This window comes from Poecilia reticulata, linkage group LG8 (genome assembly GCF_000633615.1).
Source record: "Poecilia reticulata strain Guanapo linkage group LG8, Guppy_female_1.0+MT, whole genome shotgun sequence".
In the NCBI taxonomy this organism is placed as follows: Eukaryota; Metazoa; Chordata; class Actinopteri; order Cyprinodontiformes; family Poeciliidae; genus Poecilia; species Poecilia reticulata.
Genome location: NC_024338.1, coordinates 9039704 through 9061979, shown reverse-complemented (window position 1 = coordinate 9061979; position 22276 = coordinate 9039704). Strand labels below are relative to the sequence as shown.

The window sequence follows — 22276 nt, the reverse complement described above, 5'->3', positions numbered from 1 at the left end:
TTTTAACATGGGTATGTCCACTTCCACTGAGAGCCACTGTAACTACAGCAGAAGACAAATGCACTATTGATTACTTATTTAATGATATTATTACATTAACTCCTGACTCAAATTACTTTAGAAATTGTAATCCTTTGATGAGAATGTTGTGCATGCATATGTTTTTCTCCTCTGGGACTCATAAGTTCTCTTATCATCCTGTGCTGAGCCAACGTTGTTCTGTGTTGGTGCTCAATCCTCTGGCTCACTACTTAGACACAGTGTACCGTTGTTTCAAGGTCGGAGGCTGCAGTGTTTTTTTGTTTTGTTGTTCTGTCCCAGTTTTTCCATGCAATTTGTATTTTACTTATTTAGAGATGTGAAGTGAGGAAAGAGTTCTTCCTTCAGTGGTTGCTCCTGCATCTTTATTTCAGTAACTCCATGATAACTGCACTACCTTTTCCGCTGATCTTTAGATAGCATTGTGCTACATACATTGAGGACAGATGGATGGTAGGGAAATAGATAATGTGTTGCGTAAGCAGGCACTGCTCAGGTGCACCTGCAGAACCCACACAGAAGAAGAAATCTGTCATCATTTGTGTGTGTGTGTGTGTGTGTGTGTGTGTGTGTGTGTGTGTGTGTGTGTGTGTGTGTGTGTGCGTGCGCGCGCACTGAAACACTGTACAGAAGCACCGTTTGAACCAAAGCAAGCTACTCACGTTAAAGGTTACAGTCGCCCTCTAGTTCGCATTTTGTTACAAAAATTTGCATTTTCACTGCTTTTTGCTGCAGATACTTCTGTCGATTATTTAGGGGTATTTTTCTATCGGGTTTATCCCAGTCTCCCAGTATAAACATCCGTAACCTATCCATAATAACCCAAGCTGGATTATGGAAGTGCTTGCAAATTCCGTCGGTGCTTCAAACACAATAGGAAACACCGCCATCAAGTGGCCAAAAAATGTAAGTGCACAACAGATCGCGTCAAAACTCAAAGATGAAGAATATGTGGAGACTCATCTAAAATAAAACGTATTTCTCCATTTGTTGGTTATGGCTGTCACTGAAGCTTGCTGCAGATTCAAAGCCTTAGAAATGGCTGTAATCTTTTCCAGACAATTGTGACAGTGCCTTTGTTTCTCAGCTGTTCTTGAACTTCTTCAGATGAGATGAATTGTAAATTGCTTTTATTGATCTTTTTCAGGCTGCTTCATCGATTTAAGTTAATTTCTACTTTACATCTGGCTGGCTGCGGCAGTAATCAATGAAACTGAAGTCAGTTTCCAAAGATGTAATGGTTTAAGGCCATCCAAACACTGCCACCTGCTGACCAAAACGTGTAAGTGCAGCTCGAGCTGCTCAAAACTGTTTTGGCTCATAGCCTTTGCATTGCATGAAAGATTGATTGATTGTCATTAAAAGATGAAATAACCACCATAGTTGGATTTAGTATTTTAGATAGTTTTGACGTACTCATCTCATTCTTTGCACAAATATTTAATCTGAAAACTCATCTGAAGTTGGTAGTAAATTGCTTTTCTTAAAAAACAGACTGTAATATCTTCATGAATCTTTTACTCGATTATGTGATAAAATATTTAAAACTGTGCACAACGTATTGCATTGCAGAAATAATAAAAAAAGAGACAGAATTCAAATTTAAAACAATTTTGTTCAAGATTTATTATTATTTTTGCATTCATTTTTTTTCCCAATTGTTCCCCTCTTTGCAGCTTGAAGCCATACTTACCTTTCTGCAGGATGTTTAACCTGTTTAAAAAAAAAAGAAGAACATTACCTTATATCTTTTGAGTAACACATTACACAGTTTCAAATAATGAAAGAGTTAACCGAGCTCTTTGACTCGATAGATAGAGATCAGGGCGGGACGAACGAACAGTTAAATGCCAATTGTTTCTTCCGGGCTGTTTGCTCCCCGCTCTCCTGCCGCTCCTTCCCCGTCATGGCTGCTCCCACTCCCGCTGTGGTCTCCGGTCAGTGGTTGGCGGATGCCATCCAAAATCAACAAGTCGGCCCAAAACTCCGTATTCTGGACGGGTCCTGGTACCTACCGAAAAGCAAGCGGAACACCAGAGAGGAGTTTCACCAGAAACACATACCGGGAGCGTCGTTTTTCAACATAGATGAATGCTGCGATAAGAGCTCCCCGTACGACCACATGCTGCCGACTGCCAGCGACTTCTCCCGGTATGTGAATGACCTCGGCATCGGTAACGACACCCACGTCGTCGTCTACGACACCAGCGACTTCGGCTCGTTCAGCGCGCCCAGAGTGTGGTGGATGTTCCGGGTGTTCGGGCACAGCTCGGTGTCGGTGTTGGACGGAGGCTTTAAGCACTGGGTGGCTGACGGTCACCCCGTGGCCTCCGATTACACCAAGCCGGAGAAGACGGACTTCAAGGCGACCCTGAACCAGTCCTGGGTGAAGAGCTATGAAGATGTGCTGGAGAACATCAAGACCAAGCAGGTCCAGGTGGTGGACGCCAGGTCTGGTGGCCGGTTCCGGGGTACCGATCCAGAACCAAGAGGAGGTGAGGAGGGCCTAAAATGCATTGTTAACAAACATTAATAAGTGCTTAATGTGCTTGTATAATAACCCTTGATTCACACGAGACTAATTTATGTAGAAAATGGGCTGAAAGTGTAGCCTGAAATGGGATAGTCCAAAGATTCAATGCCACAGAGTACAGCCAGTCAGACTGACTGTGTTTTACTGGTTTTGAGTCAAGAGGTCAACTTTATTTGTGGCAGGAAGAGGTTGTAAAGCAAAGGAGTTAATTAAAATAATCAAGAGTTATCAGTTGTCACTCCATAAAACCATAAAAAGCATGCAAAATCAGTTGCAATAGACAGAAATAAAGTAATTACTGGAGATGTGCTTGTAAGAATTTTGTGGTCAATGTCTGATCTTTGATAAAGCGTTGACTTAAAGATATTGGTTTCAGGTTAATTTAATTTCTCTTTTAAGAGGTAAAATATAAGAACAGCACTGAAAACAGTTTATTTTATTTTATAAATGTGAGTGGAAGGTCTCTGTTAAACAAGATTATACTATTCTTAAGACAAAATAAGAATGGAGTTGAAATGTAAAAAAACCCCTAAAATTAGCATTGGTAGCTACTTGGGTCATCTAGTCCAGTGGTCCCCAACCTTTTTATTACCGGACCGGCCGAGACCGGGAAATTTTTTGCTGCGTTAACTATGAAAAAACATAGTCACAGAGGTTTGGAGAATCAGCTGACAATTCTTAAATCTTGCCGTCTAAACTCACAAGCTTAAGACTCACAAGCTCTACTCCTCTCCTCTCGCCCAAACACTCTCTGACTCTGGTCGCTATGGTAACGTTTACATATCCCTTCAAAATAAGATACAGATGCGCCACAAAAACGAACATTTTACTTTTGTGAAAATTTTAACTCACGATAATGACTAACGGGAGCCCTGAGCTTGTTTCTCTGCAACGAGACGGTCCGATCTGGGAGTGATGCGAGACAATAACACCCAAAGTGTTGCTTGAGCACAGCGTGCTTGGTCTCTACGTAGCAAAGCTTCATTGCCTCATTAGCGACCCGGTCGCCACATGTTACGCAGAGCGGGCTTGTAATGTGGGACTCACCTACCGGTCCGGGATAAATCTATTCTCCTTTCTCTTCTCTGGGCCTTTTCCCCTTTCGCAAAGAATCTTTCCAAAGACATCTGATCTTTTTCTTACTTTATTTTACTCATTTTGTTGCTTGTGGGCTCAATGTTGGCGCGCAAGTAACCGAGAGAATCCGGTTAAAGGATTTTCAAAATAAAAGATCCTCCAGACTCAAATAATACATGAAACGGAAATATTTAATTATTTCTTGCGCGGCCCTGTACCAATTACCAGCCGGGGGTTGGGGACCACTGATCTAGCCTATAAGTTTCCAAATCTAGTATGTTCCATCACAGACGTTGAAAGCTCAAAAGGATGAAGTGCAGAAAGTTTTCTGTAATACAGTTTGCCTTCTTGTTATCGGCTGAAAGTCTCACTCTCTCGCACTTCATCTCAGTATATTTTGTTTTAAATACTTTTACTGTCTTCTGACTTTATGTTAAGCACACCACTGATGCTGGAAACGATAAACCTCGACTTCTTCCTTCAGTAACAACTTCCACATTTAGGAGTAATGTTACCATGATGCAGTTGCACTAATTTTTACTAATATTTTTAGTTTTCCAACAATCAATTTCCAGCCGTTTTCTTGGGGCATCTCTTAATAGCCGATTAGAGAACACAGTGCTACAACAATAAAGTTGAGTTGTTGAATGCAAACAAGATTAGGTGGGTCTTTATTCCCACTTCAAATTATTATTAGGCTAAAATGGAGTTGGGACTGCGACGGTAAATCACATTTAGATTGGATTATCCAAGTACTGATTTCCTCCCCAATGCTATTGATAAATATGTCAATAGCATTGGCATATTGACAGATCATGCATGTTGTTGATGAGGGGCCAAACTATTCAGAACCAGCAATGAAATCTTAAAATAAATTCTGTAACTAACAGGAGTTTGGTGAATATGAGGCCATCAATAATGTTGTCATTTCTTTTCTATTGTCCTTAAAAGTTACAATTTCTGTTGGGATAAAACCATAAATCTTGGCTAAAAATCCATCCTTGTCATCCTGGTTCAGCGATGCTGAGAGCTGATATGAAGCCTGAAAAGCTTGTTGGCTTGGAGATGAAGCTTCCCTTGGCAGCCAGGCCCCGTTGCTACACACAGTTGTTGCTACTCACAATGACAGTGCACAAATTTACCGGTCTGATTGCTACAGCAGAAAGCACTACAATGTGAACTCTGTGAGGGTTTTATGAGCCAAATGACTTCATTGAAAGTTCTGCTTCTTGCAGTTCTCGAACTTTACTAGTTGAAAACAAAATAATTTTTTGACACTCTTTCCCCATTAATCTATCTCCTCTCAGATATACAGTCTGGGCATTTCCTCGGAGCAATCAACATGCCCTACACAACTTTCCTGGAATCTAATGGAAAGCATAAGAGCACCGAGGCTCTGACCAAGCTCTTCGAGAACGCTGGACTGGACCCGAAGAAGCCGATCTGGGCTTCCTGCGGTTCGGGAGTCACCGCCTGCCACGTTCTTCTGGCTGCCGACCGCCTCGGACACACCGATCTTTATCTCTACGACGGCGCCTGGGTGGAGTGGTTCAAGAGGGCTTCTCCAGAGCTCATCATCTCTGAGGGGGAGGGAAAGAAGGCATAAACCATTTTAAAATAAGCTAGGAGCCGGATTAGGTTGCTGTTTGAAGTCTGTTTGTTGTGGAAATTAAGAGTACAACACTTAACTTATGCTGCAGGGTGTATATTTTTATTTAGGGTGTAGGGTGTATATTTTTATTTACTGATGTTGGGATGATAGAGAATGCCATTAAAAAAACGTTTAACATTATAAATTAAGTGCTTTATAAATGTAAGTTAACAGGGGAAGATGTAGGTTTTCTGCAGCTGAAGAGCATTTTATTAAACTTTTTTACATTATGCAGATATGACTTTTTAACAGATCTATGTATAATTTTTTATCTGTTTTTTCTTCTGGTATCATGGGACAGCAGGAATATTACATTCCTTGATTAATGTTCATATGTAATTATGCACGATTTGCTTTTGTTTCTGCAACATAAAGTGAATAAAATGTTGTCTTGGGTAAATGTGCTTTTTTTTCTTCAAAAGATGGAAAACATGTTAAGCTTTATATACATAAAAATTGACTTTAAAGTCAAAAAGAAGAGAAATGCAAGACTATCTGCTTGTAATTTCTATTCATGCATTTGTAAAGTGTAGAGTTTTTATTTAATGTGGAATCCAAAATGTTTGTTGATTTAAAAAATAAATCATTAGTGAAAGAGGATCTTGTCACACGGTCCTTACCTGATGTGCCGGTTTTCCTAAACGTTAAACTTGTTCAACTGGATTGCAGTTAAGAATTTTTTTTTCCCTTCAAGTTAATGAGTTCAAGCACAAAAGCCAAAGTGTAAAAATGGATTAAAAAAAAGGAATTGGAACCAATTTTATTGAGCGAAATTATGTTCACAAACAAGGAATTTGACTGGCTTCACACGTTCACAGCATGCAGACATTGCAAAGAAAACAAAGGAACAGCATGTACAGCCATTAAAAAATGCAGGTAGTGCAACTTTGCATATTTTGTTCACAGCAGAGCGGCTGACTGCTTAGAACATAAATTGCTCGTGTTTATCAGAGTGACAACCTCATGAAGAAACTGACTCTGTGGTGACTGAGTTTGCCAACTGTTTCATTTTTCAATGTAATTTGAGTAAAACCATTTCACAACAACCTGCTCCCCATATTACCAAGTGGAAAAATATAAACAGTATTGTACAAAGCACTCAGCCTTGTGTCATCCCATAATTAACTCTTTGGGGAGCGTTATCGATCACATAAATAAATGAAAATCTCTGCGATAAATATGATCCAAACCACCCTATTGATGTTCCCTTAATTCCTACAAGTTCAAGGATTAATAAAAACATATTGTGATCCACTCAATTCCAGCACTACCCTTAAATCCATCATCTGACCATTTCCAAAAGGTCTTACATTATGGAGGATTAGGTCACATTAGCTGGGACTTGAGCAAAAGGAGCAGGTTTCTAAGGTGAAAGCTTAAATAAATAAACCTTAAAAATATGAATCCATAATTTCAAATTAATAGATAATGGTCTTGTTTTGAGTTTTTGTGATGTGTGCTTGTGCTTCAGCTGTCCTTTCGTTTTGATTAGGTCAGTAATTTTATCAGTCAGGAATAAGGACTAAGATCATATTTTTCAAATGTTAGTATATTTGAAAGTGATCTTAGTTTATTTTTAGTTGGAAATTCAACTCCACGTTTCCTTGAATATGTGGTTTGAGTCTTTTAACATAAGAAAAGCTGAATAAATACGTCTCTTGGCAAGTGATACAAAAAATGAAAAGAAATTAACACAAAAAGTCAAACAGAACAAAGTGCAGAACCAACGGATACATTTGTGTATTTTGGCTACAGTTCACAGACAGTTGTCTTTGCAGCTGTATGGAGTACCATTTTTAACAAATGCTTATTGATGCTGACAGCTGACAGCCATAATAATAGTTTATTGTCATATGGCAACCCAAAAAACGATATGACTAAAACGATTTAACTGTCTTCAAAAAAATGTTTATAATAAGCGGATGGGCTTGTTTGGTAAAGAATAGGGCGGGACACGAGTTATCTCTGCAGCCTATTTTGACCTCTCCAACATGGCGGCGGATCCCACTCCTGCTGTGGTCTCCGCTCAGTGGCTAGCAGATGCCATCCAAAACAAACTCGTTGGTCCAAAACTCCGTATTCTGGACGGGTCCTGGTACTTGCCAAAAACCAAGCGAGTCGCCAAAGAGGAGTTTAATCAGAAACACATACCGGGAGCGTCGTTTTTCGACATAGATGAATGCTGCGATAAGAGCTCCCCGTACGACCACATGCTACCGACCTCCAGYGACTTCTCCCTGTATGTCAGTGACCTCGGCATCGGGAACGACACCCACGTCGTCGTCTACGACACCAGCGACTTCGGCTCGTACACCGCACCCCGTCTGTGGTGGACGTTTCGGGTGTTTGGGCACAACACGGTGTCGGTGTTGGACGGAGGCTTCAAGAACTGGGTGGCTGACGGTCACCCGGTGGCCTCCGACTACACCAAGCCGGAGAAGAGAGACTTCCAGGCGGGCCTGAACCAGTCCTGGGTGAAGAGCTATGAAGATGTGCTGGAGAACATCAAGACCAAGCAGGTCCAGGTGGTGGACTCAAGGTCTGGTGGCAGGTTCCGGGGTACCGAACCAGAACCCAGAGAAGGTTAGCAAAACAACAAAACTTTCCATAAACGCCAGTTTATGGAAAGTTTTTAACAAACTGGCTGCTCGTTAAAGATTACAGGACACAGGTCAAGCTTAAGGTCATTTAAAGCTCACAAAGCTAAACTCTTTTACATTTTTACAAAATGTACCTCTTTTACAAAAGGAGATGATACAGATAATGTAAATATTTTACATGTCACAAAAGCCATAAATGTAAATTACTTACGTGGAAAACCAAGAAGAAGGATAAACTTTAGCAGACATTTGACTGCTCTAAATATCAGTGTGAGCTGGATTTAGGGCACCACAATATGGAACATGCATGCACATTATACATTAACTTTTGTTAATGTTGCCATGACCCAAGACTTGAGTTAAATAAACATATATGTTTGTGTTCATTGCAAACATAAACCCCAGATCGTGATAACGTATCCATTTACTGGAACAAAAGCTTCTAAATTATTAAAATCCCAACAATATGGTTTTATTCAAAACAATAAACCTGTCTTGCATATTTATGTTAAAGTCTAATATTTAATGTAGTCCCAGCAGATCTTTGGGATATTGTAAATACTACAATAACGATAAATTTGCGATGCAGCCCAGGCCGGAATGGTATTACAGGGTTTTTTAATTGTATTTTTAAAAGCGATAATGCCTACATTTTTGCATTTGATGCCTTTTTGTGAATAACACCATTTACCGGGGGAACGTTTTCCCACTTCTCTGTCTTCCCTGCTCAGATATCCTCCCTGGGCATTTCCCTGAAACCATAAACATCCCCTTCACGTCTTTCCTGGATTCCTATGGAAAGCACCACAGCCCTGAGAATCTGATCAGGCTCTTCCAGGAGGCCGGGGTGGACCTGGAGAAGCCGCTCTGGGCCTCCTGCGGTTCTGGAGTCACAGCTTGTCACGTGATTCTGGCTGCCCACCGGCTTGGCTACTCTGGGGTTGGTCTATACGACGGGTCCTGGGGAGAATTTTTCAAAAGGGCTCCTCCAGAGCTCATCGTCTCAGAGGGAAAGAAGGACTGATAGCCAGGTGCAATCGAGAACAGGTCACTCTTTGAGGATGGGAGCAACGTTTTGCTGTGGAGAAGCTTAAAATACTCGCCTTGTATTGGGAGGTTTGTCCTGGGATGAGCATATGAAAGGCTTTGATGAATCATGACTAACTTCACTTAAAGAGAGACGCAGATTTTAAGAGTTGTAGAAGAAATCATTTCAGAGAATCTCACACTTTGCTATGCAAATATTCTAGTTTTTATTTTGTGATTTAATATAAAATTAAAGAAAATGATTCATATTACATGTTAAATAATGTGTTTCAACATGTATCACTGCTCAATAATGTGAAAACTGAACTGCCAAAGTGCCTTAAATCTGCATGCATCTTATGGTGCTACAGTCTGTTGTTATACTACTGTTAATGTAATGATTCAATGAGAAATTATGCAAACTGGTAAATGTCAAGTGTTCTGTCGCAGAACTCAATGCATTTTAATTGTAGATCATAGCATTAAAGGAATTGTCACATTTTATTGTTTGTGATTTTCTTCAAATAACTGCCTGTAGTACATTTTTAAAAAGGTTTAAGCTGCTCACTTTTGTAGTTGAACGTGACTGCACAGTGAAAATGATACATTAAGCGTCCGACCAATTAAAACACAGACAAATGTGAGCAAAGAGGCGGCTGATTATGGCTTTATGCCATCTGTACAAATCCCACGGCATCATATGAATGTTTTTATTTATTGTCCAATAAAATGAGGCTCTTTCCATTCATATGATCCGTTTTGTTTAGAACTTTTTTTAATTCAAATCCCATTTCCTATCGCATGATGCTCCTCTAAGGAGCTGCATATTAATTCTTCCCAGATATAATTCTTTGTACCTCAACGAATGAGCTAAGAGAAACATGTTTATCTTACATTTATTAGATTCCTCCGGCAGCGTCTTAAAACTCAAACTGTCTTTGCAGTGATGTCATTGGTAGCAGAATGTTCCACATTTTAAGCCCGTTTTAAAAAGCAAAATCCAACATTGTATTTTTTTTTCTACCTCAAAAGATTTGGATATTAATTTGCTGTATTTAAGGACTCAACAGAGTCAGAATTGATGTGTGAATTTTGATTAATGTGTGATTAAAATTGATGATCACACATTCATATTACTGCTGACCTTCGTCTGACTTTATAGCAATATATTCTGTTGTGAGCACGTTAGAATCACAACCTTCAATCTAATTGGGATTTATGTGATAGCAAATAGTTTATCTGTGTGTAATTTAATCTCTTTATAAATATAGCTTTTCACTGAAGTCCTGAAAAGTTTCGAACATGGGGAACAGCTATAAAGTTAGTTTTTATGGAAGAGTGACCAGAAGAAAAGCAACAGGAAGTACAGTATTTGGTTTAGCACATGCTGTGCAGGGGAAATGTGGAAATAGATGCTCTGGACAGATGATACTAAAATGTTTTTGTTTGTATTTGCTATCTGTGGCAGGAACCAGACATTGCATCCAGACTTCAGCAAAATGGTGGTTGTGCTGCAGGGATGTCATTATGGCTTGATAAATAATACTTTTTTTATGCTAATAACAAATTTTGACCAATATCCAATTAATCTTGGGGAAAAAAAAATCTGTATGTACAGAGCAATCAACACCCAAAAATAGTAAACTGTCTTTGTTTTAGAAAGCCTATGTCATTTTGAACAAAACCTTTTTTATTGATTGGTTCAGTGTTATTTAGGAATCTGATAGGTTTAAAGATAAGACGACCTTGGTTCGTTTTATTAAAATGTTGATTGTTTTGTTTATTAGATGTAGACCAGCTTTGTTGGCCAAGACTGAGCACAAACAAGGAATTTGACCGGTTTTTTAAGCGCTCACAATCTAAAAGTATAAAGAGGAGTGGAAATAAAACTATTGTATATAAATATTTTTATTTTTAATTCAAAAAAAGATTTTTGTGGCTTTAGGGGGTTTAATTTGCCAATTTTGACAGACATGGCCAATCGTTTGGACATCCTTGTTGTAGGGGGCGCTGGTGATTTTCTTTGGTCAGAAATGCACCAGACAGTAATAAATGATAACTGATTTCCAGAGCGTGACAGATAACCCATATTGACGTCTGAGATAACAGACGTGTACCGTTACTTTTGCCAACTTAATGCCACTTAGCTAACATTGAAATATTTTATTCAGCCTCCTATCATGGTCGCTCAGATTGGTGCTGTGGTCTCCGCTCAGTGGCTGGCTAACGCTGCCAAAACTAAACTCGTCGGCCCAAAACTTCGTGTTCTGGATGGAACTTACGTGCCGAGACGCAATCGGAACCACAGACACGGGTTCAGTCAGAAACACATACCAGGAGCGTCGTTTTTCGACTTAAACGAATGTTGCGACAAGAGCTCAAAGTATGACGATATGCTGCCGACCGCCAGCGACTTCTCCCGGTATGTGGGAGACCTCGGCATCGGTAACGACACCCACGTCGTCGTCTACGACACCAGCAGCTTCGGTTCGTTAAGCGCCCCCAGAGTGTGGTGGATGTTCCGGGTGTTCGGGCACAGCTCGGTGTCKGTGTTGGACGGAGGCTTCAAAAACTGGGTGGCTGATAGTCACCCGGTGGCCTCCGACTACACTAAACCGGAGAAGACAGACTTCCAGGCGAGCCTGAACCAGTCCTGGGTGAAGAGCTATGAAGATGTGCTGGAGAACATCAAGACCAAGCAGGTCCAGGTGGTGGACGCCAGGTCTGGTGGCCGGTTCCGGGGTACTGAACCAGAAGCCAAAGAAGGTGAGGAGTGTATTTCTCACACTTTAGAGTTGGATGGAGGTTTGTCTTTCAGCAGGAAAATGACCATAAACATAAAGCCAGCGCTAAAATGGAAAGGTTTCACTCCATGCACATGCTACAATGGTCTAGAAGTCCAGAAATAAACACAAAACCTGAAAACTTAAAGAAATGCTCTSTATTAAATTCAATTAAACTTCAACTAYATTACAACACAGTTCAAAAATGYAACTTCTTAGATGGGTAAAGTTATAAAACTACAACACTTTGTTTTGCTCTACCACATAAAATTAAAATTTTCGCCTGAAACATTATGCAAAAGATGTGAATAATTTCATGTCTCCCCTTTTTAGTTAAGCTGAAAGATGACCTGCAGTATTTTTGAATATGATCTTGAAAAAGTTTGTTGCAGGGCACCTGTTCCATACCTGCATAAATACCTCCATAATATCAGAAATAACCCCTAGTGGTAGTACATCCATATAGGCAGATAAAGACAAACGTTTTAMGTAAGAATAAAATCTATGCATGAAAACAACACTATCACTGAAAAACATAATAAATAAAAAACCCCACCCCCCTCCTGCCTTCTTTTTTCAGACGTCCTCCCGGGGCATTTCCCAGGGGCGATCAACGTCCCCTTCACATCTTTCCTGAATTCCTCTGGAAAATATCACAGCACCGAGGAGCTGGCCAAAGTCTTCCAGCAGGCCGGGGTGGACCTGGAGAAGCCGCTCTGGGCTTCCTGCAGTTTGGGAATCACAGCATGTCACGTGATCCTGGCTGCTCACCGGCTTGGCTTCTCTGGGGTTGGTCTTTATGACGGATCCTGGATAGAGTTTTTCAAAAGGGCTCCTCCAGAGCTCTTTGTCTCAGAGGGGGAGGGAAAGAAGGTCTGATCTGGTTGGACACTTTCAGTGGAAACTGTTAAAGGTTCCAATCTACAGTTCATTTTCTAATCTAATATAGAACTACATGAACGGTAGAATGATGACTGAATGAATGTTTAATGAATGTGAATGAATCACTGAGTTCCTCAAGACTACAGTTGAAACAAGATATTTGTATGCGCTGCATAGAGGCATGCGTATCTTTTTTTTTTTCTCAGTCTGACACAAAATCAGACTAAACTTTGCCTGTTTTATGTCAGTCATGATTACCTAAATTAATTTTTTTCAGATTATTCAAAAAGTGTGCACACACATTTGCTTTGTATTTAGTGGAATTGCCTTTTAAATTATGATTTAGTGTGAAATGTGTTGCTTGTTTCAGAATAACACACACCTTTTGCTCTCTGCTCAGAAATTTTCTGTGATACTGATATGAGGGCAACGTGATAGTCCACGGCAAAATATTAACTTTGTTGTACGCAGCCTACTTTGGAACCGGCCGTTTGCTTACGGTCGTTTTAAATTAGAAAAACTCTCTTTTTTTTCTTGTCTAATTTTTAACTTCCTAACTAATTCTTTAAAATATGACTTTTCATCATTTTTTCTGCTCAGCGAAGTGGACTAATCTATCCTGCAACGTGATTCTCCCACTTCCATACTTCGGCTTTACCAAATGGTATAAAGATACGCCACTCTGTTGTTTTTTTGTTGTTGTTGTTGTTTTTACATTTAAAGAAAGTATTAATCTGGCAAGACTAAATAATTTGGGTAATTCCGGCTGACTTTAAACAGGAAAGTTGTAAAAAGTTCTCGTCCTATACGGTGTATGTAAAYATCTGGTTTCAACATTGAAACTGAAAAGTAYATGCAGGTATTTCTATGAGGAACGTCGAACAAAATAACGCAGGCTTTCCCATCCATCGGTGTTTAAAGTCTTAATTCACAACTGATRCTGCTGTGTCAAGAGCCACTCAGTGCCTTAAACTTCTACAATTTACCTCMCCATTAAGTATTTCTTCTTTTAGTTTTCTAACAATTATAATGCTTCTCTCAAAGTAATGTGAAATAATGTGTGAAATTGTTCTCTGTAGCCACCATTGATGTGGTGCTGTGTTCTGCTGGAATGAATGCAAGCAGATCAGAATAAGTAGGAATCATGGTGGACTGAAGAAAACCAGCAAATAAGCTTGATGACATTCATATAAGCTGATTTTTAAGCACTCTGCTGCAGAATGTTTTTGTAGCTCAAAGCCATTAAAGTATAACTCTATTTTTTATGTAATGTATTGTTAATAAGAATAAATTTTTATAAATGTATTTAAATCTCATTTTTTTAAAAAGTTATTTATTTATTTATTTATTTATTCAGAAACTGTTCAGGAAGCTGATCCCACAGCATAATTCAAAATATCACCAGGGAAACTTCTCTGTTCCCATTCCCAGGTCTTTGTTATGTTTAAAACCTAATTGAAACCCACATTCACACCACATAATGTTCCTCGGGGGAGCTGCAAATTCTTTCTTTCCAGAAATACTTCCTTGTACRTCTATTGATACAGGAAGTAACACAAGTGGCTAAAATATTTCTTAGATTCATCTGGTAAGGGTGTTATGGTTATAGATCTTTAAAATATTTTACTTTTTAAGGACAACAGAAATGTAGACTTTATTGACCACAGCTGCTTGTTACAAGTGAATTTTTTCAGTTATAAACTTTTAATCTTTTCAAAAGACATATGAATAGTTTTGCTTTTTTTTCTTTTTACTAAAAATAAGTCTTGGGAGGATTGTAGAAATTTTATTTGTCATATTGTAAATTCTATATTTTATATGAGTGCAAAAGAAAAAAAAAGAACTACAAAAAAGATGGCGGACATGCGTCCTAATCACTGCCTGAAGGTCCTTACGAAATAAACAAATTGGGGTCCTTTCTTGCTGAAGGCTAGCTGTTAAAACGGGTTTTAGCGCTACATTGTTTTAACTATTCTTAAAAAGTAGCCCATAATTTTGTCACTAGGTGTTATATAAGCTAACAGAGTTTTCTTATTAGAAAAGAAGTTTTATTCGGCTCGGCTTTTTGTGCTCTAAGTTGCGCCGTTGGTGCGATTTTAGGCGTTGAATTGTTTATCTTTCCGTTTCTGTTATTACGGAGCTAACGTTAGCATCATTTCAGCAAACAAACTGCTCCTACCACCAGCTTAAGATCTTCTGTTACATTCCCTCATAAAAMAAATAAGACGTAAGTTTATTGAAATGATGTGATAAAGTAAAAACACTGCTGTATGTTGTGTGCCGCTAGCGGACATTGTAGTTTCGGTTCTGTGACGAGTAAGGAAMATGGTAGCTCGTTTATGTTTATTTCTACTGTCTTGTTAACAAATTTTAGTTCTTACAATTCAAAATTAAGCGAGTTTGTGTCGCTACCTGTAGAGATTCACCATAAACAGGCATTTAATGGGTGAATAACTTTTTTATGGATGTGAACAGTGATGTTGTGTTTTGATTCTACCACCAGGTGGCGTTGATGAGCAATCATGTCTGGCATTGCTCTCAGCAGGCTGTCCCAGGAGCGCAAAGCCTGGAGGAAAGACCACCCATTTGTAAGCAGCAGCGTGAACAATACGCTTTTATCCTAAAATACCGCCTCTACATGACAATGTCTGCTAATAAAAAAAAAAAAAGAAATCACATTTTAGGTTTTGTTTTCTCTAAACCAACAGGGTTTTGTTGCTGTGCCCACTAAGAATCCAGATGGAACCATGAATCTCATGAACTGGGAGTGTGCCATCCCTGGAAAGAAAGGGGTATGGTGATATTTAAGACAAAGTTTTCCCACATTTATTTCCGTCAGTTCTTTACATGCKCTGTCTGGCAAAGTGTTCAAACTGCAAAAACACAAAATCCTACCAAGCAATTTTGGCCTAGTTTCTAGTGCAGATATCTTCGTTCACTTGAAATAAGTCAGTAAAAACTTACAAAGAACTTATCAGCAAGATATAGGGTCTTGTTTTGAATCAATAGTTCCTTAATATTGATKAAAAAAATACTAGTTCCATTGGCAAATTATTTCACTTTTAGCTATTCATTTCTCCCATCTTTTAAGTGAAATAATCTGCCAGTGGAACAAGTACTTCTTCATCAATATTAAGACATTATTGGCTTAAAACAAGCTCATATTTCTTGCTGAAAAGCATCGTCTTATTTCAAGTGTACTAAGATATTTGCACTGGCAAACAGACCAAAATTATCTGGTAAGATTTTGTGTTTTTGCAGTGCAGACCACTGTTGCTGCCACACATTTTTGTTGGGATTTCATGTGATGGATCAACACTAAGTGGCACATTATTGTGCACTGGGATGTCAAGTATGCATGCTTTCATTTATTTATTTTTTCAAGTAAGAATGTGAAAAACATGACATGCATTTCTGTTGACAGGACAAATAGTGGCACTCCTCAAATCTGGCCTTGTATGGAAGAGAGATAGATTTTCTGTTTGCATTTTGCCACCAGTTAAATAAGCATATAAGACTAAAGTTAGACTTTTAGCCTCCAAGCTTATCACTTCACATCATCATGAACATGCTATCCCACAAAATTTGTGTGGGTCTATCATTAAAACCCCATCAGGTTTGTAACTGTAATGACAAAATGTAGAATAGCTCTAAAATTGACCTATTATACGAAATTCACATTGTGCAAGTTTTTGTACTTCAATTTGGGTTTCTACTCTTCCTAAAAACAACAAAATGCTTAAAAAAACAAAACTAGAAACACTCAGCTGTTTTTTGGCAATAAGTTAATGTTTTTTGGCGTCTGGAAAACAAGCCTTTTAAAAAATTTTCCGATTGCAACATCACAAATCACCGGACACTACTCCCTCACCTAGCAACCCCAGCTGAGCTCCAGGACATTTGGTCAGTAGGTTTAACCGCTGTATGATTTGTACAACGGCTGCTGGAAATGACAAGTGCTGTGGGCTAAACATCCAGAAACCACTTGGTGCATTCTTGTTGGTTTTGCAGGAGGTTCCACTTCTGCTTTTCAGAGATGCACGGTTGTAAAACGACACACATATTTCAAGCCATTTTCACATGCGAGTGTCAGTGTTGAGTTGTGGGGCATGACCAGCAGCAGCTTATCTGAATTTAAAGTGACAAGACACCCTAAACCAGGACCTCAAAATAGGCAGAACTTACCAGACTAAAATCTAATTATCTAAGGATGATTTTGTGCAACAAAAAAAAAAAGAATGTAATGAATCTGTTTTGTATGGACCATAGGCCTACCCTAATCTGTTCAAGTTTAGTAGGTCACCTTTTAAATATTTAGCAAACACACATTCTTTCACATTTGTGTCCAAAATTGGAAATCTTCAACTTCTTCCCACTCAGTTTTGCATTTTAAAAGCCGATGCTTCTTCCAGCTTTGGACATGAAGTGAGATTCAGAGTTAAAAAGCCGCAACATTCGATGAATTACTCAGAAACTCTTTTGCTTCCCCTTTCATCCCGTAGACCTTGTGGGAGGGAGGACTCTACAAGCTCCGAATGCTGTTCAAAGACGACTACCCGTCCTCTCCACCCAAATGTGAGTCGCTCTCTTCTAGCATCTCCGTGCATAGATAATGTCACGCTAAAGAGCACAAACAGCCAGCTATTTAAAAAGGAAGCAGGAAGAGCTCAGGAAATAATAGTGCCGGCCACAAAAACCTGTGTATAAAGTTTAACTGTTGCGCTACCTGGTGCAAACCACGCAGGTTGACTGAACCACATGGTTTGAGATGTTGTCCCTACAGCAAAGAGTTTGATTAATGAGAATCTAGAAAATATTTTTATTAAGGGATCAGTTTCCAGAGTTGCATTGTAGTTGTCCTATAACACGTTGCGTGCATATGAAATGCATTTTTTTTTTTTAAATGTTGCATCCGTGCAGAAGGTCTCAGAGTTTGGAGGTCGTGAGAAATATGAAGCTCATTTTAATAGAGATAATGTTGGAGGATGAATGGTTTATTTAGAAGAAGTGCAGCTCTCTGCTGAAGAATTCAGACCTCTGAAACTTTTCCAGATTTTTCACAAACTTCCACGAATTTTAATGGGATTTTTAATCGGATTTTCACCTGGAAGGAAGCTGAGATGTGCTTCGCAATCAACTGCTAATTTGTGTTGGTGTATCTCATAAAGGCCAGATAAAACCCATTGTAACGTGAAAAGTTTGTAAAGTTTAAGGTTTTCTGCAAGGCTTGGTGCTCAAGTTGACTCAGATCTACTCTTGTTTTAGAGACATTGTGTGAATCACTTATTGGTGGCTGGGTAATGCTGTAATACTACATCGATTTTGTGAGCTTCTTTTAGGACTTTAGTATTTTGAACTCATTTTCAGGCCTATCACAATAATCAATAAGTCAATTAATTGCATGATGAAGTWAAACAAACTCAATAATTTCCATCTTTCTACCAAAAACTGGATGATAAAAGTCTTCAGTTTGATGCTTCAGTCTCAGGTAAACCTTTTTTTTGAAGAACAATTTTGCTTTCAAAGTCTTCAAAATTCGTTTTATTTGTTGTTTAGTTTATTTTGAATATTTAAAATGTCTTCCAGTTCCTGTGTCAAATGTTCATTGGATTTAAAGTTTAAGAATGTGCTCTTGCATTATTATTTTTTGCTATTACCATCATATTACTTAAAAATGGTCTCAAAGCAACAATGTTATTGTTTATCGCAATAACTTCTGGAACAATTTATCGTCCAGCAAAATTTATCGTGACAGGCCGACTCGTATTTTTTAAAACTTGTTGCTGTTTCTCTAGGCAAGTTCGAGCCGCCGATATTCCACCCCAACGTCTACCCATCAGGCACCGTGTGTCTGTCCATCCTAGAGGAGGACAAAGACTGGCGGCCGGCCATCACCATCAAGCAGGTTTGGATTGCTGCGACTTCCTTCAGTTGACTAAATGTTTTTATTCTTAGCATTTCTTACCTCCTGGTAATTACTTTTTTTTTTGTATTTAAAGATTTTATTAATCGAATTAACAATTTGGTGTCTTTGGAAAAAAAGAAAAGATTTAGTTGTGTTTGCGGTTTTGATTTAGCCTCAGCTTACAGTACGACGCGCCTGCTTCACCACGGCGCCGTCTGATCCACTACCAACTGAGTGAACAAATCCAAATAAACATCTTTAACAACTAATGAGATTTATTTTACACATTTCACTTTGTGCAGAAAGCAAATGTGTTCCTGTATGAGGATTAAACGATTCAAATCTGCTCTGCGTCGTGTCAGAATGCTTAAATAAAGACGGCCCCACTTGATGCTTTTTGATACCGTTTGCTAACGTCGAGCTAAAACGAGGAGCAGTGCAGAGACGATGCAACTCGGTCCGACTTCTGTCCTAGAAAACTCGTTCAACTTTCCACCCTAAAAACGCTGCATGTTGCATTATCTATCCGCTCGTAGAAAAAGTCTGTTGAGTATTTCTGGCACGGTGTGTTGCATCAGTCTGGCTGCTACGGCAACAAGGTGCAAATAAGGTTGAATTAAGTGGAAAAAGCAACAGCCTATTGCATAACGGAGCTGCTTCTCTGCTTTTTCTTCTGACAACCAGCTACTCTAGTTGCCTTTGTGCCAAAGTAAAAAGCTACTTAGATTTTTTTTTTTTTTAATTTATGCAGCCTTTAATTAGAACATGTATTTTGGAGAAAGTGTGTGTGTGGTTGCACAAGTAGTTTATTTCAAGCTGGGAAGTTCCTTTGTGACAGTGATGACTAGATGAACAAACTACAAGTAATTAACTAAAAACAATAATAATTTTAAGAGGTTAGATTGAAAATAATCTACAACTTGCTTCAAATCACATATTATATTCAGTTAACGGGCAAATGTGACAGTAAGCTAAGAGGAAGGCTAAACTAAAGCAACTAGGATCAAGTAAGGATGGAAATCCCCTGAGTTTAAAATCACACTAACGTTGTTTTTACTGCTTCCTGCCGTCAATGTGTGTGATCATGTCATAAATTTCTTTAAAAAAGTAAAAAAAATAAAAAAAAAGAGTAGAGTTGTTTTGGGTTTTTTTAGATGTATTGAGTGCAGAACATTTTCTGTTTAGATCCTGCTGGGCATTCAGGAGCTGCTGAACGAGCCCAACATTCAGGACCCGGCACAAGCAGAGGCCTACACGATTTACTGGTGAGTGTGTGAGTCGGCCCGCTTCAGGACCACCACCACTGGAAACGTACTCTTTAGGAGAGTGGAAGTCAGTCATTTTGGTTTCCTATATTTGAACATTTCTTCTTAAAGATGTGGATTATTTGTAAAACATGCACCCAAAAAATGGGTGCAAAATTTATCCATGCCTCCTCAACTCTATACCCTCAGGAAAATAACGGACAGCAAAGAAAATTGGGAGGAAAATCTGCATTAATCTCAATTATGCATGTTTTTTTTGTTTTTTTTTTAAAATATCGCTCAAGTCTAATTTGCGTTTTTGTGTTTCAGTCAGAACAGGATGGACTATGAGAAACGGGTCAGGGCACAAGCCAGGAAGTTTGCTCCCACATAGAGGGGAGGATGAGCCGGAGGCGACAGGAAGCACCTGAAGGACCACTCCAATAAGAATCTGTTTAAAGTATTATTACACTGTCCCACAGGTGAAATGCAAACCATCTTTTCTTTTTCTTTTTTTTTTCCTTTGTCCCTACAAAAACACAAATGATTGTACATGTAATAAATATTTTTGCATTTTAAATGCATTAGCGTTGGCGTAAGTGCTCAGCTCACTCATTTCGTCAAGCTGTACAAATAAGAACCCATTTCTAAATCCTCTGAAATCCTCAGCTGGTTTTGTTTTGCAGTAAAGGAGGACGTTTCATACGGTGTACCTTCATCCCAACCATCAGTGCTCAGACGTTAGTGTGCTTATGTGTCCATTAGTGTGCCTACAGCTGGAGATAAGGCTAGAAATTATACACACCGGTCAGGTTGGAGTCAAAAGAAAAAGACAATCCTGATGCTTGTTATGAAATCGGCAGAGAAGGAAGTATGTCAGTATATCTTGGCTCAGGAAAGAGAAAAAGCAGAGAGAGTCGAGTCTTTTCTCCACACACTCCTCTGTTTTTCCAGTTCAAGACACTTGGTGTATAGATTCTCATTGTGAATCCAGCTGAAAGTGATGAAATCATTCGTTATCGGTGTGTCGTCCCCTTCCAAGATACTGTAGCTTCATGTAGATAAGCTCCATTGTGTGGAGGGAAATAAAACAAAAACAAATCAAAAAGCAAAGCGGTGACTGTTAGTCGTTGGCCACTTTCATTCGGTCATTTCTAAGCCAACAATGCTTCCATGTCTATGAAAAAACAAGTCCGAACCGGCTCCGAAGGATCCCCGTCGGAACGGCCTCTCTCTGCAGCAAAGACGGACTGAAGAAAGTGCACTTGTGAATAAACCAAGGCCTGACTTTCTCTTTTCTGTGGGCCTCTAAATATGAGTGCATGTACATAATATAAATAAACTGTGGAAGTAATGTTTTATATTATTTTAGCCAGTTGATAAACATTGTATGTGGTTATTGTAAGAAAAGGAAATAAATGATCTAAAAATTGTCAAATAAAGCAAAATGAAAGAATCGGTGGATGTCTTTTTGGGATGTTTTATATATAGTGAATGGAGATCTTTTGGACTTTTTTTTTTTGACCTATAGAACCTTGCTAAAACATTTTGTAATGCAACAACTGCTAAATTTAATTAATCTTAAATGGATTTATATCATAAACTAACAGTGTTGTGCAAACAGTGGGTGGGAAACACAATTTTCAGCAAAACATTTTACCCATTTTCTCAGAATAACTGCATTTAATTTATTCTCATAACAGAATGACACCCAATCCTCCAGTAAAATATTTTTATAGCTAATTTTATTGTCATTAAGATAGAAACTGCTGTTTTTACATAATTTTCCAAAGTTCTCCATAGAAAAAAAATTCATTCTCTTTGCAAAAGTTTTTTTAATCTTAAGATCTACAAACAGAAATAAAACTGCAATTCCTTAAAAGTTGCAACAAATTTCCTAGCGTACAAACTCAGGATTTCAGATTTTTGAAACGTGTTGCTCTACCTCATAAAATCCTGTTTAGTTTCTAACTTGAAAATCTGAAAATGTTCAAGTGTTCTTTTGCAATGTGTTAAGTTTCTATAGCATGCTGTAATTTTTAAAGGTTTGTGGCTTTGGCGTTAAATATAAAGTTGCTTTCCTGTAATTCTGTTAAGATGAGCATTTTTAACCTCTTGTTTTCATGTTCTCTAAATATTAAGCGCTGTTGGGGCAGGGGGTTTGTTTTTGGCCTGAAACTTGATGTAATGTTTGCTGGGTGTCTTGTGTGATACTCTAAAGAAATATAACCTGTTGCTCTGTGTTGTTACACCTCTCCGGTGGTTTTATCATCTCTTTATGACCTCAGTTGACCAAAAGAACATGAAACCAAGGTGAGAAACTTTTTCTCCTCAGTTGCTATGCAGTGTTTATTTATTTCCTCCTTGTGTGGTGCGACTTTTATTAGAGAAAATAAACCTGTCCACGATATAGTTGAGAAAATTTCTTTAATCAGACTATTGAGATAAGCATTCAAAATAAAATACAGCAATTTAGAAACAGACACTTATGTTTTTAATAAACATACACGTGTTTTTTGTTTTTTTTTGTAAACAA

At 38.6% G+C, this 22276-nt stretch overlaps 4 protein-coding genes across 4 annotated transcripts; all 4 read left to right on the top strand.

The window, feature by feature from the left end:
• The first annotated feature begins 1726 nt into the window (after window positions 1–1726).
• Window positions 1727–5700, top strand: LOC103468490 (3-mercaptopyruvate sulfurtransferase-like). Its single transcript, XM_008415606.2, has 2 exons — window positions 1727–2534; window positions 4957–5700. The coding sequence occupies exons 1-2, from the start codon at window positions 1820–1822 to the stop codon at window positions 5253–5255; spliced, it is 1014 nt and encodes a 337-aa protein (XP_008413828.1). The 5' UTR covers window positions 1727–1819; the 3' UTR covers window positions 5256–5700.
• Window positions 5701–7264: 1564 nt separating this feature from the next.
• LOC103468489 (3-mercaptopyruvate sulfurtransferase-like) lies at window positions 7265–9430 on the top strand. The gene is made up of 2 exons (XM_008415605.2): window positions 7265–7883; window positions 8632–9430. The coding sequence occupies exons 1-2, from the start codon at window positions 7292–7294 to the stop codon at window positions 8922–8924; spliced, it is 885 nt and encodes a 294-aa protein (XP_008413827.1). The 5' UTR covers window positions 7265–7291; the 3' UTR covers window positions 8925–9430.
• A 1563-nt stretch (window positions 9431–10993) lies between these two features.
• On the top strand, window positions 10994–13907 carry LOC103468488 (3-mercaptopyruvate sulfurtransferase-like). Its single transcript, XM_008415604.2, has 2 exons — window positions 10994–11692; window positions 12290–13907. The coding sequence occupies exons 1-2, from the start codon at window positions 11107–11109 to the stop codon at window positions 12586–12588; spliced, it is 885 nt and encodes a 294-aa protein (XP_008413826.1). The 5' UTR covers window positions 10994–11106; the 3' UTR covers window positions 12589–13907.
• Window positions 13908–14492: 585 nt separating this feature from the next.
• On the top strand, window positions 14493–21200 carry LOC103468487 (SUMO-conjugating enzyme UBC9-like). The gene is made up of 7 exons (XM_008415603.2): window positions 14493–14818; window positions 15095–15179; window positions 15300–15383; window positions 17094–17166; window positions 18387–18496; window positions 19682–19761; window positions 20071–21200. Exons 2-7 carry the CDS (start codon window positions 15114–15116, stop codon window positions 20132–20134), a joined length of 477 nt encoding a protein of 158 aa, XP_008413825.1. The 5' UTR covers window positions 14493–14818; window positions 15095–15113; the 3' UTR covers window positions 20135–21200.
• Window positions 21201–22276: the final 1076 nt, after the last annotated feature.

Coding starts and splice junctions, on each gene's coding strand:
- LOC103468490 (XM_008415606.2), top strand. CDS start 1,820: ATGAAAGAGTTAACCGAGCTCTTTGACTCGATAGATAGAGATCAGGGC. Junction 2,535..4,956: donor CGATCCAGAACCAAGAGGAG/GTGAGGAGGGCC, acceptor ATCTCCTCTCAG/ATATACAGTCTGGGCATTTC.
- LOC103468487 (XM_008415603.2), top strand. CDS start 15,114: ATGTCTGGCATTGCTCTCAGCAGGCTGTCCCAGGAGCGCAAAGCCTGG. Junction 15,180..15,299: donor GGAGGAAAGACCACCCATTT/GTAAGCAGCAGC, acceptor CTAAACCAACAG/GGTTTTGTTGCTGTGCCCAC. Junction 17,167..18,386: donor CCCGTCCTCTCCACCCAAAT/GTGAGTCGCTCT, acceptor CTGTTTCTCTAG/GCAAGTTCGAGCCGCCGATA.